This window comes from Saccostrea cucullata, unplaced genomic scaffold (genome assembly GCF_032062105.1).
Source record: "Saccostrea cucullata isolate Sc308-1 unplaced genomic scaffold, CSIRO_AGI_Scuc_v1 ctg3074, whole genome shotgun sequence".
NCBI classification, from domain to species: domain Eukaryota; kingdom Metazoa; phylum Mollusca; class Bivalvia; order Ostreida; family Ostreidae; genus Saccostrea; species Saccostrea cuccullata.
The window spans coordinates 22,125-40,821 of NW_026938210.1; the positions used below are offsets into that span (position 1 = coordinate 22,125).

The 18,697-nt window shown below is 31.2% G+C and overlaps 1 protein-coding gene across 10 annotated transcripts in view; it reads right to left on the reverse strand.

The window, feature by feature from the left end:
- Positions 1 to 551: 551 nt before the first annotated feature.
- LOC134249623 (protein draper-like) overlaps positions 552 to 18,697 on the reverse strand; it is a 38,768-nt gene continuing 20,622 nt past the window's right edge. The window contains exons 4-13 of one of the 10 annotated variants that reach the window (XR_009988328.1): positions 18,137 to 18,271; positions 17,854 to 17,994; positions 16,883 to 17,023; positions 16,622 to 16,762; positions 11,908 to 12,054; positions 11,369 to 11,526; positions 11,103 to 11,143; positions 10,798 to 10,948; positions 4,475 to 4,612; positions 3,746 to 3,880 (exon numbers count right to left, since the gene is read on the reverse strand). Coding sequence is in view for 7 of the 10 variants with exons in the window: in XM_062731957.1 (XP_062587941.1) it covers positions 6,940 to 7,191; positions 10,798 to 10,948; positions 11,103 to 11,143; positions 11,369 to 11,526; positions 11,908 to 12,054; positions 16,622 to 16,762; positions 16,883 to 17,023; positions 17,854 to 17,994; positions 18,137 to 18,271 (1,307 nt within the window). In the remaining 3 variants the exon portion in view is untranslated. Of the gene's footprint in view, positions 2,124 to 3,391; positions 3,501 to 3,745; positions 3,881 to 4,456; positions 7,192 to 10,797; positions 10,949 to 11,102; positions 11,144 to 11,368; positions 11,527 to 11,907; positions 12,055 to 16,621; positions 16,763 to 16,882; positions 17,024 to 17,853; positions 17,995 to 18,136; positions 18,272 to 18,697 lie in introns of those variants that run through there. The other 9 variants (XR_009988329.1, XR_009988327.1, XM_062731958.1 and 6 more) reach the window with 9 other exon arrangements.

Below are 18,697 nucleotides of genomic sequence, written 5' to 3' on the forward strand. Positions count from 1 at the left end.
TTGTATATCTAAAAATTCTTGAAAATATGTGATTGATTTCAATTTTCCATATTCTCCCATTCGTAACTTAGGAGTAACCTGTTTTGAAAATTAATTTTACCTTAATATTCTGGATTCTCTGTACGCCATGAAGATATCTAGTAGTACATTAGAAAGAAAGCTTTAGAAATTTGCATTGTGCAAAATTAAATGAAAAAGTAAGAGCGATTACATTTTTTTACTATTGTTCTGTTTCATTGTTTTAACTTTCCAGGTCACCTTTCGCTAAACTTTATATTTTGAATGTAATAGAGAACAGTTATATTTCAGATGGTGCTTGACGATAAAGAGAGGGCATCTAATCATATTTTTAACCTTTTTGCTTTAAATCACAATATAAATACAATAAATGAAATCATTACCTTTTTATATAATTGCTTGGTTATTGTTTTGTTTTAAATAAAACGAAAATTTCAAGCAAAATAGGTCTGAGATTCTGATATAAGTAAGTAATAAAGATTGATGGTCATAATATCTACAACAGAAGGAATAATACATGTATTTGTTTAAAATGTCGAACAGATTTGTCATAGCTTTGCAACGCTACAGGAGAAGAAAATGCATATGTTTGCTTTCTTTAAAATTGTGCATTGGCCACATAACTCAAAGTCCTTAAATATAGAATTACTTACAATTTTGATGTGAAAAAATGCGTTGATAACATAAACGAAGAAGTAAGAAAGAAGTAAATGAATTACAATTTAAAATGGGATCTCATGAGTAGGCAATTAAGATTACATACACTCTACTTGCTTTACATTTTTGAAAATACAGTCACAAGATTTTGCCACGTTTTCTTTTTTAAAATAGAAATACACGTAAAAACACACAGCACAAAACGGTGTTACAATCATCTTACCAATAGATATCTTTTTATAAGCATCTTTGTTCCAAAGAATATTCATTTACGGAACATTTTTTTGTCTATAAACAAATTATACATCAATCAAAGGTAATTTAACATAATTTTTTTAAAACTCTTAATGTGCATGCAATTTGACCTATTAATATATTAAAGCTGTAAAAAAACTATCAAACAATACAAAATTTGAATACAGCAAACAAGAACATAAGAAATGGGGTCTCTTTCAACTGAGGCATGAGCATCTCCTGTCGACCAGTCGCACCCGCTTTGTCCTCTTTGTCATGATCAGGAAATAACGGAAAAATCTGTCGAGAGTTCTGTGTGTATAAAATAGCCTCTAACAATAAGACTGAAAAACGTCAGTCAGAAATTGACTTACAGATAAATTGTATTTCCTGACAAGGTCAATGTATAGACCATTGATCCTAAGAAATAATGACTTTCAACAAGACTGCTGATATTCTTGTTTCAGCAACTTGTTTGTCAGTAATTTACCTCGTTTTAGAAATGATTAGAAATTGTTCATTTGAAGAGCATACTTTCGCATACGAAATCAACAGAGAGATATAAACTCCATATGAATGTGATGAATGTAGATTGCTGTATAAGTAAGGGAAGTTGACGATTGGAAAGTTAGTCATCACGTTTATCATACAGCCTGGTTGTTAAATTACTATTAACGTCTATTGCACGTATTTTTTTAAAACTTGAAACAGATATGTCAAACTCTGTCTATCTTTTATTTTAAGTTCACTTGGATATATCCTGTCGACATAGGAATGGAAAATTCTATATAATTGTTAATTGACGATACGTCTTTGATCTATATCGAACAGGTGTTTTCTTCTTTTCAGGTATAAGATGTTGGACAAATTATTTGAAACAAAATATATTGTAAACTAACTCAATTTTGACTAAATACGAGAACCAAAATCTTTCGTCCCTGGGACTTCTGATGGAAATACTGGTCTATAATAAATAGAAGGAGGGAAAACATAGTTTAAAAAACTACAATGTAGTCAACACAAGGTTCTGATAAGTGTTGCTTTGTTCAACTGAAGTAACTTCTGACAATCGTATGCTTTGATAATCGTTGTTATCTCTAGAGGCACTTAATTCCTGATATTCATTTACATTCTCTGAGGCTACTTCAATGTTTTCAGTGCCGTTCTTCTCAGAACATTTCTTGCTTGTTTTGAAGTTTCCTACAATCTTTCGCCTACAAAAATTGTTAAATAAAGAAAAGAATAAAACAAAAGTAATGGTATCAACAAAAAGAATATGATCGTGGTAATTTATTGATACAATACTTTTAGAATGTGAATCACATTTTATTATGAAGTATTTTATACCTATGGAATGTGTATTTATTTCTCAAAGATTATCCTAATAAATTGTTGCCTTCTCTTGAATGAAAACTTAGCGATGACCGACATATTAAAAGTATTTAAGTAATAAACAAAACACCAAACTGTTTTATTTAATAAAAAGAATTATTGACACTATGTGTGTTTATTTAGGACACTATATACCCTGTGACATATTTGATCCCTGTTTTTTTTTTAATATCCAGTTGAAATGGTACCATGCTGGTGCCTTTGGACAATTATAGCCCCAAAACATATTGTATTCCCGATACCTTTGCAATATCATGAAACAGGATATGTTTCTCAATTTTCATTTCAAGCAAACTAACAACAATTTTAAATTCACAAAATGTGTTTCTACGGAAGTCCATTTAGTACCTACAAAAATATTTCTGAAATTTGATATAACGAATTGCCGAATTTGTTATAACAAATCAAATTCGTTTAAACAAATTTCAAAGTTTGTTATAACGATTTAAAATTAGTTTAATCAAATTCAATAATTGAGGGCCTATAGAAAAATATATATGAGTTCGATATAACGATTTGTCGAATTTGTTTAAACGATTTCAATTCGTTATAACAAATTCGACAATTCGTTATATCGGATTCAAAAATCCTAAATGGGATTCCGTATGTTTCTCCCGCATAAGAAAAAAGCGCGGATTTGCAAGATGGATGGGGGAGGAGGGGGGGTGTTAATGGGCGTTATGATATAAAAAAAAAACAATTTAGGATAAGAACCCTTTTTGATCCATGGTTTTCTAAACGGAAATGTTGAAACAGATAGAATTTATATTCATGTCCTCAACCATCGATTTAAAAAACGGTTTTTCCTCAGGCCAGAAGAAGTTATTATGTAAAAGGCTTCTTGAGATATTCCACGGAAACAGAAGTGGTTCAGACAGAAAGACAAACGAACAGGTAGACTCAAATAAACTTTTGATGAAAACGAAGGCAACAAACATAAATTTCATATATGCACGCGTGTATATATGAAAAAATAAGTGCTTTAAAACGTATTTAAAAGATTCCTCCAAATGCTTATTACACCCCAAATAATACAGAATATACTCTTCAATAAACATCAAATACTTAAATATTTTTTTTTTGTAAATACCGTATAGAGATGATAACGATGACAGCAAAGATGATGAAAACTGTTAAAACACCAACAATCACAACAAAAGTAAGAGGGGATCCTGAATCGCCACTTGATGCTACTCTCCCTGAGGGAAAAGAAGGAAACAACATCATGAATCTTCATAAAGCAAGGCAAAGTAAAATATAAACATGCTGTAAGAGAAATGTCATCATAGTTACTTGAACTCTTTCAATTATTGTAGTTATCATAGAATTTCGAGAGTTGAATTAAAAGAAATTAAAGAATACGGAAGGAAGTTTTAAGAAAAGTATAAACAAGACAATAAACAAAGATTTTAAAAATTGTTGAATATAAAATTTATTCACACACCTTGATCACATTTTTCTCCAAAAGTACCTCCCATACATTCAGTCAAACAACTTCCGTTGAATCTGTCACAGGTGCGGTTCATACAGTTTTCACTGCAGGGAATTTGACAGTTCTCGCCATATGCTTGGGAACATTCTTTATTTAAAAAAAAATGGATAAGCAAATCTTATTTGATAATGAAAAGATAGTTGAAAAAGAAAAGATCTGTTATTTAGTAATGAAATATTTTACGTTTTCTTCTATATATAAAATACATGTGTGTGTCAGTCTATGTTAACAAACTTTAAACAGTTCAAATGGCTGTTAAGCAGTTCTTTAATATAAATACAGACAGTTTGATAAACTATGGAATTGTTTCATGAATTGAATAAATATGATTACATGTATTGCCATTGATATTTACATTATATAGATACAGGAATATTGATCTTGGAAACCTTTGTTGTCAATGAAAAGAGGGCAAATCAAATTTGTTCTCTTATATTTTCACCGGGTGGTTTACCTGATATTTTCTAATAATAATTGTTTTCGTACAATTTTAATGTTTTATTACCATCTCTAATGACATTTTTCTCTTGAATGTGTGTAAATTTTACTTAATTTTTAACTCATTATGAGAAAAATCCCTACTAAAACTAATATACATGTTTATGTGCTTGATGTGATATTTAAATAAAATGCAGATTTTTACGAATATTAGGATCCCCTAACTAATAATGTGGACTAAACCTATGTTGCAAGTTGGTGACCCTGTCCAGCCAGGCGCACAACGACAAGCTCCATCAGTATTCTTACAAACAAATGTATTGATGCAATTTACCGAACATTTCCGAGAACATCGGGACCCAAAATAGCCCAACTCACACGCTGAAAGAAAAAATATGGTTAATATTTCTGCACATTAATTGTTTAAATGTTATACATTTGTATGAATCTGTACGATTCACTTTCAGATCGAGATACGTTTTCTGTTAAATCACACATTTTCGAGGGGTCAAATTTTCGTGGTTTGAGAAAAATGTATATAAGGGATAGCAGAATAAAAAGAGACTCATATATTAGTCTCTTTTATGGGTTTTCGGTTGGGTTTGACTTATGCTTTAGTCAGTTTACCTACAAAGAGTATTTTGTGCTAGGTCTGTTTATGATAAAAAAAAATCAGAAATGTTTCCTTTCAGTGCAATTTGGTATTGTAACTTTTATTTTTGTGAATAGTCAGAGTAACATTCCTCAATTACATCGCTAATCATCTTTAATGAAAATTGAATTATTAATACAAGTATTATGCAATGAATCTTTAAAATCATGATTACTCCGATTTCCCCTACTATCGTAGACATCTCGAGACAGTGAAAAAAGCCAATATCAGCAAAGGTTCACAAGAAAACATGAATGCTTAGACTCATAAACAAATACAGGAGTAACATTCCTCTAAATTTTTAAATCATTCAAGTCAAGACTAAATTTCGACACCTAAGTACATTAATGCTTAAGATGTTACAGTCACACAAAGTGGACAGAGTAACATTCCTCCAACGTTAAAATCGTTTATATGCAGACTTAATTTCAACATTGAAGTACATTAATGCTTTAAGATCTTACAGTCATACAACTAGACAGAGTAGCCATCCTCCAACCTTAAAATCGTTTATATCCAGACTAAATTTCAACATTGAAGTACATTAAGTGCTGCAAGACCTTACAAATAAAATTACACAGAGTAACATTCCTCCAAATATTACAATATATTACTATATGACCTTACAGTTCTACCAAAGACAGATTAACATCCAAATCTTAGCCTCTTTTTTGTCAAGACTAAATTTCAACATTGAAGTACATTAATGCTTTAAGTCTCTACGGTTATACAAATTACACAGAGTAACATTCCTCCAAACAAATATAATATAATATAATACTTTATGACCTTAAAATTCTACCAAAGACATAGTAATATTCCTTCAGATCTTAAAATCGTTTTTGTCAAGACTAAATCTCAACATTGATGTACATTAATGCTTTTAGATCTTATAGTCATACAATCTTGACAGAGTAACATTTCTCCAACCTTACAATTGTTTATAACCAAACGTAATTTCAACATTGAAGTACATTAATTGTTTGGGGTTTTACAGTTATACATACTGGACAGAGTAACATTCCTCGAACTTTAAAATCGTTTATGACAAGACTAAATTTGACAATCAGTTTTTTTTATGTTTCAAGAGGTTATATTCAACCAATCACAGAGTAACATTCCTCCAAATTAGCAAATCTAAGGCTTTTGAACAAAAAATGTATCGTTACTTCTTTACAAAACAAAATATACCATATATTTACATAACTACAGAGGACATGGACAATGAGTCCTACATGAATTGTGAAAGAGTCATTACAATGACAATTTAAAGTCTAATACAATTACATTACAGTATGCATAGGCAAATGATTGATTCATACGGATATTAATATACTACACAAAAACGTGCTACAAATGAATGTCTAAGAATTAAAAAAAATAAATAAAACCTACTCCATAAGATTAAAATTTAATTCATTTACCATAATTTAGCTAGAAATACACAATTTACCTCAAATACATGTCATTTTTCAATTTCAATTTCTTTCTTTGAGGACTAAAGTCATATGATATAACTTATCAATTTCAAGGAGAATTAAAGAAGAAAAACTTCCTTTCCATACCTTTTATGTTCAAAAGGGAACCAAGTCAATTGACATTGTTCTACAGATATTGTTTTTGTTAAACAACTCTGTGAAGTCAATGACTTAATATATTTAACTCATAAAGTCCACTTGGGATGTATACAATTTTAAGTATGCATATTGTCATGATCTATAATGTTTCAGGTTATTATCACAAAATCATAACATTCATTTCAAACTTTTAAGGATATCTCCTTTACTAATTGTTTTTGGATTGACACCACGAAATGCATTTCATCTATATTATGAAGTTGAATGTTCAACGATGAGGGAGAATACATTTATTTCAAGCACAATTCTTTGTCTCTCGATACTGTTTTGATGTATTCATTTCATATGCCAATATAGTGCGCTAATGTACATAATAAAAGAAATTCTTCTTGGGCAGCTCTTCAAGGCGAACGATATGTTCAAAACATGTGACCATTTAATTAATTATGTGTTAGATCTCTTTTCAATTCAACATTTTATCATGGACTGTATTTCTTTCTCTGTAAGCACAAGTTTTCATCTACCATAACAGACTTTAAAGAAAATATAATAATTTTTTTGTCCATTTGCATAACATCTTTGGTATTTAAGGTTAGATAATTATCTGTTATATCCATTGTTGTTAAAGTTTGAGAAATTTTTCCAATGGGTTTCTTTGCAAATGTGATGTTGGTTTTATCAAACATGCCTAGGTACACTTTCTCATTGAAATCAACAGCTACTACTGTTACCTGTAAAATCAAGCAAGATATGAGCGGGGCTCTATTGATTATATAATGAAAAAACATGAATTCTTTGAAAGTACATAGTTATGATGAAGCAAGAGTGCGTCTACCAAAATTTTGAATTTCATGGCCCCAGGGTCAGGGGTTCTGGTGTTAGGGCGGGGCTCTATAGATTATAATAGTGAAAATACATTAAATCTTTGAAAGTTTTCTTCTCTGCTCCTGGTTATTAAGCAGATGAACTACCTAGTTATGATTATCAATGGCCTTTCTTCCAGAATTTTGAATTTCAAGGCCCTGGGTCAGGGATACCATTGAAAGGAGGGGGGGGGGGCTCTACTTAAATACGGAAATGAATTGTTTCAAATATCTGCTCCTTGGTATTTAGCAAACATTTTTGTCAAGCAAGTGTGCCTTTTCCAAAAAAATGTGCTATGTGTGGATCTAGGGTCAGGGGTTCATGTGTGGTAGGGACACTTCTGATTATTGCTGAATATTACTGATCAGCTGATATGCATTTTTTGTTCCCCTACCCTGCCTATGGGTATAAAGGAGGCTTAGGGGTCAACAAATTAAGAACAAATTAACCACCAGATATAAATTAATTTTTAGATATGATATCTTTAGCTGTCAACTATCATTTGACAAAGAAAAATTTCATGCATATTAGTTTTAACATTTGATTATTTTTGTATATCTTTATATGGATCTCTCCTTCTAAAGGAGATTGAAATAGTCTTAAAACGACCACCCAACCCCTTTAAGTAACATTCTAAGCAATTGCTAAGTTTATAGTGATGATTAGCAATGGTGCCAGCCTCTGTGAATGCCATAGCATCTACCTTAAAACATGAACTAAATTCAATCATTTGAAAGTTGTTGCATGATTCTCAGGTGACCTGGAAGGTCCATGGGCATCTTGTAATTTTATATACTAGAGGAATCAAATGTTTAATCCGCAAAACATGAAAGAGCACTGTTCACTTATTCTTCAATTCTTTATACGCATTGATTTTTGGTAAAACTTTGAAATCACAAGACTATATGAGTATTAATTTTTATGGCTCAATCAATATTGGACTTACATATACTTCTCGTACAAAAATAATAATTTTCCTTTGAATTCTAATTTGAACATAATTTACTTTCTTCTTGGAAGTGTGACATATTCCCCAACTCTGAATATTAGCGGTAGTTTGTCCTAAGATAGCATTATATGGTATATTAAAACATTATTTCTAAATGAATATTATTGTGTGCCACGTTTGCTAATTAGTAATAGCTTAAACCAGTATTGTAACTTAGTTTGTTAAACACGGATAAACCTACTTTAATATTTAGATTTTGTAAATTCTATTGCTGTTCTACTGACCTTGTTAGCAAATTAATCCATAATGTAGGTCATATTTTAGCTAATGTGCTTCATACCAATTGTTAGGTCCTTGTTTTTATACTAAAATTAAACACAATGTCCCATTGCACCCGTTCAATACATTGTATAAATAGGACTTGAAGCAAATCTGTCATAAGGGAATGCTTTCTCCTAAGTATATGATCCTACCCAAAGAAATTCGAGGGGTGCTTTTTCAATGAAACGTTCACCTTTGCATGGTTGTACATTTATCTGAGTTCGACCAACGTTCGTTTTCTCCATTTTTCTCATTATTTCATTGTGATATACATGTATTCCAAAATAATATTTCCAGTAATAAAGTTAGTATATTTTCATTTTAATTCGGATATAAAATAGATATGAAATATGTTATATGTTTATCGTTTATGTATTTTGAGTATATATTCCTGGTTTCTGCATGTATAGTGATATGCATGCGTACATGTGTCTTTGATCTACTCATCACAAAAATCTGAGATACTATTTTAAGGGTCATTACATCACTCCATGTATAAATGGGGGTTAGGTTTAATTCTACAGGGAATCAATTTCATCGATCATGATAGGTATTGGCTTTGGCATGGCTACTTCTGCCGCTCTACCCCCAACCATATGGTGGCGGAGTTCCCAACCACAAAAAAACTGGTGGTTGGGAACTTGTGGCGTAAACGAGCGGCACTAAAGAACTATCCTTATATGCAGTCATGTAACTCATGAAAATTGAAAGGTAAACTTTGGATTTACATATACATAAACAAGTGTTTGACCTTTGCACCTCCCCGGGTTAAGTACTTTCTGAGATGGTGTTTGTGAAATTTGACCTTTGAACTATGATCTTTGAACCTAAGTTTGAATATTCAATATGCAATCTTTGCTTTGTTGTGTTGCCAGAGGCACCAATAGCTTTTCATTATTTGTGTCTCTTGATAAACAGCCATGCAAAATTTTCGCCACAATGAAATTTGTTAAATATATACATACTTTATGTTTTTATATAAAATTAACAAGTTTAACCGCACATGGAAGAATTTTAGTTTTTTCATCAATATTTCAGAAAAAGGGGATCTTAAGTGACAAAAATTTAGTAAAAATATGATCAATAAAGATTAACCTTTTAACAATGTACAAACTAATTATATTTTAGAAATATTTTAGTATCATCATTTACAATCAAATAAGATATAAATATACAGCAATCGAGCATCAATATGTTTTGTATTAGTTGCCCTTAAAATTATTAAACAAGAACGAAAGCATTATCAGAACAAAAAAAATAAAACGAGTATTGTGAAATAAATATGAAAAATAAATGTATCAATAATTATATGAAATAAATATATGAAATAAATTATATGGAATGAACATATGAAATAAATATATGTTAGAAATACTAGTATATAAAATAAATATATGAAAGAAATCAATGTCCAAATGACATGTACGAGGGTTGTTAAAAAAAATTCGTGGACAATTTCAATCTTCGTTATATTACTCACTAGAAATGTAAAGTAGCACAATATAATATGTAAAATTATTTGTTTTGATGATGTGTCTTGTTTCATTCCATTCGATTTTGCAACTCTGAAGCGCATGAGCCTTTCCTTGACGTTTCAACTTTTTAAAGTTATTTAGATTATTACAGTAATTTAAACCGTTTCTTCACAGACTGTCCTCATTCGATACAGAGTATCTATCACTTAAATACTGCCCGGACTATATGTCCACACAGCACAACTTGCTTGTGACATATTTTTTTTTATACCTTCAGTATGTTAAAAGTTTATTGATGATTTTTCCTGTGTAAAACACAAAATTGCATCGTTACTTGCTGCTCCGTGACGTTCTAAAAAGCCATCGTTTTTGTCGTTTTCAATGAGCACTTTTGATTTGATTTCAAGTTGATTTCTTTATCTCAAGTAAAATATCAAGCCATAATTTGGAATACGAATCGATGTTCTAATTCTTCTTTTGAATTTCTTGGTTGTTTTTCGTTTTTGCTCCATTTTTACAGACACTATAACTACACAGATTATTTAGTGTAATTTTTGTAACTTACTATATTTTGACTTTCTCGACCTGATTTTTGCATTATTTAAATCTGGATACGGATGGAATAAATCGTTATATCTTAATAATATTTGAAATTATTGTTAAAATATTTCTACCAAATATGCATAACATAAGACGTCAAAAAAAAGATATGACAGAAGTCCACGAACCTTTCGAATAACCCACGTATTACCGGTGATTACTTTTATGGGCTTACGTTCTGACGAGGATTCCCTGTTCACTCTTTCAACGATAGAAATATGCTTCATGTTAAGTAGATCTTTCTGTTTTGCTGAGGTCTCTGAAGATTTTCTTTTATATCTACAATAAAAACATTTTAATGCTTACTGTAAATTTTCAATATTTGTTTTCATTGCGCGAAATACTCGATTGAAATAAAGTTGTAAAAATAAGGCATTAAAGCTCGATCAAAGGACAACAATGGCTCAAACAAACTTGTTATAAAAACATGTACCGGATAAGTAAAATAACCGAAACAGCAATGATGATGACAACCTAAAGGAATAACAACTTGGTATATCCCACTAATCATTTTTAGAATCGGTAGGAGAGGAAAGTAATGCAGAAAAAATACAAATTCCTTAATTTTTAGACTTGACTAAAAAATGTGAATATGTACTCAACTGGGTCTCATATTTCTTGATAAGGAGTATCTTAGCAAAATAGCTTGGCAAATGTAATTTATCAAGGGAATTAGCTGAATTATTTTGTGTATTATACCGCCATTGAGAATCCTGGAATTCCCCTACTTTCACTTTCAATTTCAGAGGTTCCTGCAGACAGATGCGCTTTGCCGGAAAAGGAATCTGACATGTCACCTTGAGATTTTAACCAAAGAAAGACAAGTTGATGTGCTTTGATTTGAGGGTCACTCACTGCTAACGAAAATTAGGGAGATCGCTATAAATGAAACATTAACTTTGTCGCATATGGGAAAACAATTATTTGACTGTACCCAACTGCAACAGCAGTAAGCGTATCTGATGAAGGAGCTTTAGATACCTGATACGCTCGAACTATCCCTATTTGAAAAAAAAATGGAATAACTTTTTTTAGCATCTCATAAAGCAACACATTGAAAATATAAAAATAGGTTGAATGAGAGAGAAACACCACGTTTTAGTTGTCCTCATTTATAGTGCAATTTTTAGACTTGTGCTTTTACATATACTTTGATTTTCAAAATTTAGAAAATATAAAAAAAAGATAATGAAAATGATTTTAACTTATGAGTATAATAGTTGCTGAATACGAAATACCTCTTTTCGAACCTTGATCGCATTTCTCGCCATAAGCTTTTCGTTTGCAACAAGACAAACAAATTTCGTAAAATCTGTCACATGAACGATCTACACAATATTCACCGCATAAGGTTTGGCAGTTTTCCCCATAGGACAGTGAACATTCTTTGAAAAAAAAATCTATAAGAGATATTGAAATAAATGAAACTTTATGTAAAAAAAAAATGAATACTCCTATGAATGGAAATACGCATTTGGTAATGATATTAATAAGTTACAAGCGGGCTTTACAATTGCATATGAGTGTTCATTATACTACAGTCATATGGCGTAATACATAATATATTATTTAATTATAGTGAACTTCTTTGCATTTAAATATATGTTGCACTTTTTAATCAAAATAACAATTTCAAAGTTGATATTGTTGCAAGAATCATTTTAATAAATTTAATAAGTTTTCCTATGCACAGGGAAGAAAACACATGTACAATTATGCCATACACATGCGTTACTTTATAACTAAATACTTTACACAGGAAATTTTTTCCTTTCCATTTTAAATTTCCCCTTTTTGCCATACTTACAGGTAGGATTCTCTGTGTTTTGATTGGATGAGAATAGAGCAGATTTCAAAACCCCTAATGGATAACATTGTTTTCGACGAGCTGACGCTTTGCTTGTCGAGATCTTTAAATACTACGTCACATTCTCGCCACATCAAAGGAAGTAGTCGAAATCGCGTCTCTCCCACGCTAAAGTCGGTCAGCTGCAACATACAGCTTGTTTTCGGGGTTCATAAAATGGAGTAGACAGTCCCAATGTCGTTTTCTTTAGTTTTTTTTTTGTAACCTTGAATTATTTTTTTTTTTAAACCTTTAAAAATCTTAAGATTTTTTCAATCCATTACGAATACAGTGGACCCTCATTTATCCGGACGCTTTGGTTCCCAGTCAATTTGTCTGGATATGTAAAGCATCCGGATATCTGAATCACCAGTTAAACAAGACAAAATAACATTTAAAAATTTCGTTACGATGAAAAATCATCCGGATACTGAAGCATCCGGATATCTGGCGTCCGGATATCTGAAGGTCCACTGTATTTAAATTGGTCGATTATTTTTATTCTATTATCGCAAAATTAACTTTTTTCATATTTGCGTACAAGTATAAAAGTCTAGTAGTGCATGATTCATTGATCATTGGATTTATTAGTTACGCGTATCAACCCAAGTCATGCATGCTGAGATTGTTGCAATTTGGTACAAAATATACTGGTGAAAAATGGATACCCTCTTTATATGTATATTCGAGAGAAAAGATAAAGAGGGAAGGCCGGGAAAGACGAGTCCATTTACCTTCAAATTTTATCGACTGAAGTTCAATTTATTTTCAAGTTTTAACGAATGTTGTATGTACAGGGTAATTATTACCAAACGACGGAAAATATCTATCATTGGCTTCGGAAGCAAATAAAAGTGGGGGGCTAACAGTAATAAATTTTTTTTAGACCTCCCAAAAAAAACCTGAGAAGCAAAAAAAAAAAAAAAAAAAAACACACACACACACACACATAAAGAACAAAAACAAAGGATGTGTATTTTCCAAACACAAAAATCCTATCTCGTGCGTATACCTACGCAGCAATGTTCAATGTCTATACTAAGTCTAACTTTGGAAAAAAGACCTTCTCTATCTATAATACTAGGGTATGACTTTTTTAGTAAATCGTTAAATCTATGTTATTTTTTGGATTTTTCATATGGAATATGTTGTAAATAAGTACTAGAAACATAATTAATGACCAAAAAAAATATTTTGACCAGGGGATAATAGTGGGGGGGGGGGGGGGGGGGGGAGTCCTGTCCACAAGTACTCTCATATTTGTCAACATTTTTGCAATATAACGTGTAAGAGATTATATTGGACTGTGAAAAATATTTGCAGAAGGGTGTTGGTAAATCAGGCTTCTGAATAAAAATGTCAATACATAACAAAAAAGCTTTTCGAAAAGGGGGGTTGTTAATGAAAACTATCATTGTAAGAATCCTATAGTTAATCAAGAACCCTGGAAAAGTGATGTCAGGGGGGTGGGGTGCTGACTCCTTATAATTCAAGCTTTTAGCCCCTATCTCCTCCCAATGTTGCGCTACAAGTCATAAATGAATGATATTCATTTATTAGTTTCCATGTTGCAGCAGACAGTCGGTCATTTTTCCATGCAACCGAAAATCTTAACAATTTACAATCTCAGTTGCATGATCACATTTTGCCCGACGTTGTCTGTTTATCCGTCTTTAAACTTTTCACATTTTCGAGTTCTTCTCTAGAAAATGTGAAAATTTGCAATTGATGACATGTTTTAAAAAACATCTCAAGAAACACAGTGCCAAGAATGATGAAACTTATGGGAGAAAATTTCAAGAAGTGTAGATTAAAGTTTGTTCACATAAACTCCCATCCCCTTTAAAGGTAGATTGGGACCACTTATGCATTTAAACTTTCAATACTGAGCTGATTTCTGCTATTTTCTTAGCCACAGTGCTCAGGTAAGCGATGTAGCCCATGGGCCTCTTGTAGTTCCACTGCCTTAGTACAATATAAATATTCATTGAATTGCATAATTATTAAAAGTTTTCTTAGCATTCGATAAAATTGTCCCACAGTCGCTAAAATGACACCTGTTTTACCATTCTAACCCCCCCCCATATATGGAGGACATGTTGCTGTTTGCAAAAACTCCGCGTACGTAGTGCTCGGTATGGTGTTCCCTGTTATGGGTTTTTACATCTCCTTACAGAAAGTTTTATAAAGGATTGTGAAAATGTGCCTTTGAGTACTTTTCTACATAATGCACAGTATTTAAAAATTCTGCAACAGTGCATGTATGTCGTATATGAGCAATCAGAATGGAATTAATGTGTGCTTACTGATAATCAAAAAATCAGAGTGCTTAATTAATGAATATACCTGATAATATTTTAAACATCACTGATGCAACAGAGTGAAATACATATATGCGGCCACTGAAAAGTTTCCTAGAGAGAGAGAGAGAGAGAGAGAGAGAGAGAGAGAGAGAGAGAGAGAGAGCTATTATACTTGTGTATTTTTTAAAGCAAAACTATGCACCCGTTCTAATTTAGTATTTTGACATAATTATTGACAATTGTGAATAGGCATACTTTTAAAGTACAAGTACATATTATACTGGTATAATACGGTTGTTTGGGGTATACATGTAAAAAAAAATCTATGTTTACTTAGCTCTCAAGTCTTTCACTTCATGGTTTGATACATAAACGGAATACTTCTCTTTTCCACAGAAAAATCATTTCACATCAACAGTACTAGTAATTTGAAAAATACTACACAATCAAAGAATGACCAGGACAAAATACTTAAAATCCAGCAATTTTAATTGATCATGTACATCATTTTATATCGTGCCATATACACAAATGGTAAATGTTATAAAATTAAATTTCACGGCCTTTAATTTATTATGGACTCTAAAAATGCATATAATATAGATAATGCTCTTTTATAACTGTTTGTGTTTTCTGTCCCCTTTTGTAAACCCGTTAAACGTCGGCGATGTGTATTGCAGAAGGTGACGTAGAATTTAAAGTTCTCGACAAGCAAAGCGTCAGCTCGTCACAAACAATGTAATCCTTTAGGGGTTTTGAAATCTGGTCTAATATCCGGAAAAAAGTTAACACATCGATATTTATTTTCTATCAACTTCTTTCTTGACCTACAAGTAGCTAATGGACTATTGTAAAAGCAATTGAAACAGGCGACCAACAGGACTGACAGTTAGGATTATAAGGTTTATGATACCGACGTATCACGAATTTTAAAAATCGATGTCATATTCTCGACGTTCCTAATATAAAGCAAATCAGCTCAGTTGTTATTTCTATATGATAGGGAAGAAAAACTTACCTTAGACTCTTGCCTTATTAGTACCATTCCTATTTTTACATCCTATATTCTTCCTCAATCTTTGATCAAACCGTAGCAAATTGATGATGTCGTTGATCTGCACCTTGTTAATGTCATCTTGGCCATGGATAAGGAAGAAATATTCTCAAGTTTTCTCGTATTAACGACATTTATTGACTTAAAAAACATTTGATGAGTTTTTAGATGATTATTTATTGATTGTTTCGACAAACTTCGATAAGTTGAACTTGATCGACATTCATCTCGATTACGTTTGCGGCATTACGTATTCCTACGTTGTACAAAAATAATCGATTGCATTGGGGGCTCAGAGAAATACTTTAAATATTTTTAAAAGAACGTATTTCGATTTTCAAACAAAACAAGTTTTTTTTCTTTATTTATCAATGTGTAAACCGATGCCTTTTTACCCACAAACCTTTTCAGAAAAGTGATCTGCACTTTTCTTCAGTTTGTGAGTAGAAAGGCAGGAGATTACACATCGATGAATTCTTAAAAATAGGAACGTTTAATCCTATAATGATATAAAATATCTATTTATTTGATCTTTTTTCAATATAATTTGATTTAAACACTTCGTTTATTTTACATGAATGATGAATGCAACATCATATTATCAAGTGAATTGATTGTATTAGATGCAAAAGTCTTAAAGTTTATAGTATTACATACAAGTGTTAAGGAAGAGTTACCCCATATTATAAATCTATTTTTAGATAAAATAAATAGAACGTTGTTTATATTAACTCCAGTTTTTCCCTTACTTTCATTACATCTTTCTCCAGTATATCCATCCTTGCATCCATTTGTACAAACTCCGTTTATATGATTACAGATCTCATCATTGAAACACTTCTGGCTGCAAAGTCCTTTGCATTGCGCCCCGAAGTATCCAGAATTGCATTCTATGAACATTTCGGAAGATATATTCATTTTTTTTTTAATTTTCATTTCTTATGATACATGTATAATTACCTTTTTTACACCTTACCTTAAATATTTCCATCAATTAGTTATATATGTACCTGCGTTACATAAATTCCCTGAATATCCCGGTTTACACCCTGTGTCACAGTGTCCATTTTGTTTGTTACAGTGTACATCATTCAGACAGTGACCACTGCAGTTATAAATACAGCCTGGACCGTAGTTTCCATCTTTACATGCTGTGGATAATAAATTGCACAATAAATTTTATCAAACTTTGTTTTATCAATGAAAAATAAGAATTTTTATGTTGTTTCATATTTGAATATCTTTCTTGAAAAATTTAACTTAATTCAAATTTAAATTTAAATTTTTTGGTAATTTAACAACTAGAAAAAAAGCAAATAAAAGTGATGACTATAACTTTTCAATCGTGAACTCTCCTTCAGCTGCATACGGAGTTTATATATTTCAGCTGATTCGATACGGAAGAGCATCATCTACGTATGTGCAATTTCTGAAACGTGTTAGATTATTGGCAATCAAGTTGATGAGAGAAGAATATCAATATCGTTTAAAGACATTATTTCGTAAGTTGTATGGTCGATTCAATGACCTTGGCAGCAAATCCAACTTATCATTGAATCAATTGTTATGTGACGTTTTTCATATTAATTGTTATTCCATTAATTATACACTGAATTGACGATGGATGTTTTTGTTATTTCCCAATCATGACAATGAGTACACCGTCGATATGGTATGCTCTCTTCCCCATGGCACCTGGACCAACTTCTTTTGTTTTGGAGGTCCGTGTTTGTTTTGCTCTTATTTTGTATTGTTTAATGGACGTTTGATCCTGAATTCTGCTTGTTATGAATCCATTCATGTAAATAATTTGCTTTTTTTTTCCTCTTAAACTGGGCAGCTATGTTTCTCGGTAATAGACATGGAAAATTAACTTGAAGTTCTGTTTTTGAGGAAAACACCAAAAGATCTGTAATGAGTCGTCACTTGTTTAAATTTTGAGAAAGAATAAAATATTAATAGTTCTATAAATTATATTTACGTTTTTCACATTGAATTCCCATCCATCCATCAGCACATCCATCATCACAACGGCCAGTCACATGATTACATGTCTCCTTGTTTTTACAATGCCCGGAACATCTTTGTTTACAACCAAGTCCATGCCATCCTCCCCAACACTCTATAAAAATATCTATTTTAGAAATTCGATGTTGAAGAATATATTTTTGTTTTGTGGAAAACATAATTTCCAGAACATCAAATCGAGAAACTGTTAATACTTATTCTCTTTATAAACTTTATTTTATGATATAATTTGATACTATTTCTGCAAAATGGTCCTGTCCATCCTGGCGTACATCTCGGGCATGTTCCATTTATAATGTTACAAACTTTATTCTCACAATTCCCTGGACATTTCTTATCACAAGTTCTTCCATAATAGGTTTTATTACAACCTAGTTAAAAAAATAAATTCAATGTTAATACATAGATTGAAAATGGATTTTTTCCATATTTTACGCGTGAGGCTATTATTCTACAGTTTACATTTAAATGAAAGGTTATTAAAAAAAGTTGAAAAAAATCTTTTGAGATTATATTATAAAATAAACAAAAATTGAAAAAATACAGAATCTTGTTTATACATGTACATGTATGTGAAGAAAGAGAAAATTAAACAAAAAAAGTAGAAAACTTCAATCAGTGCGAGTAAACCGAATAATAAAGAAAATGTACAAAAATTATTAAACGAATCAATTAATTAACGGGACTGATTTTTAATACTTATTAACAGTATACAGTTTAAAGTAAAATTGTAAATTATATGTTATAGATTGCTTGGAACTAACTATATTTTTATTAGATGAAAATGGAATACCTAA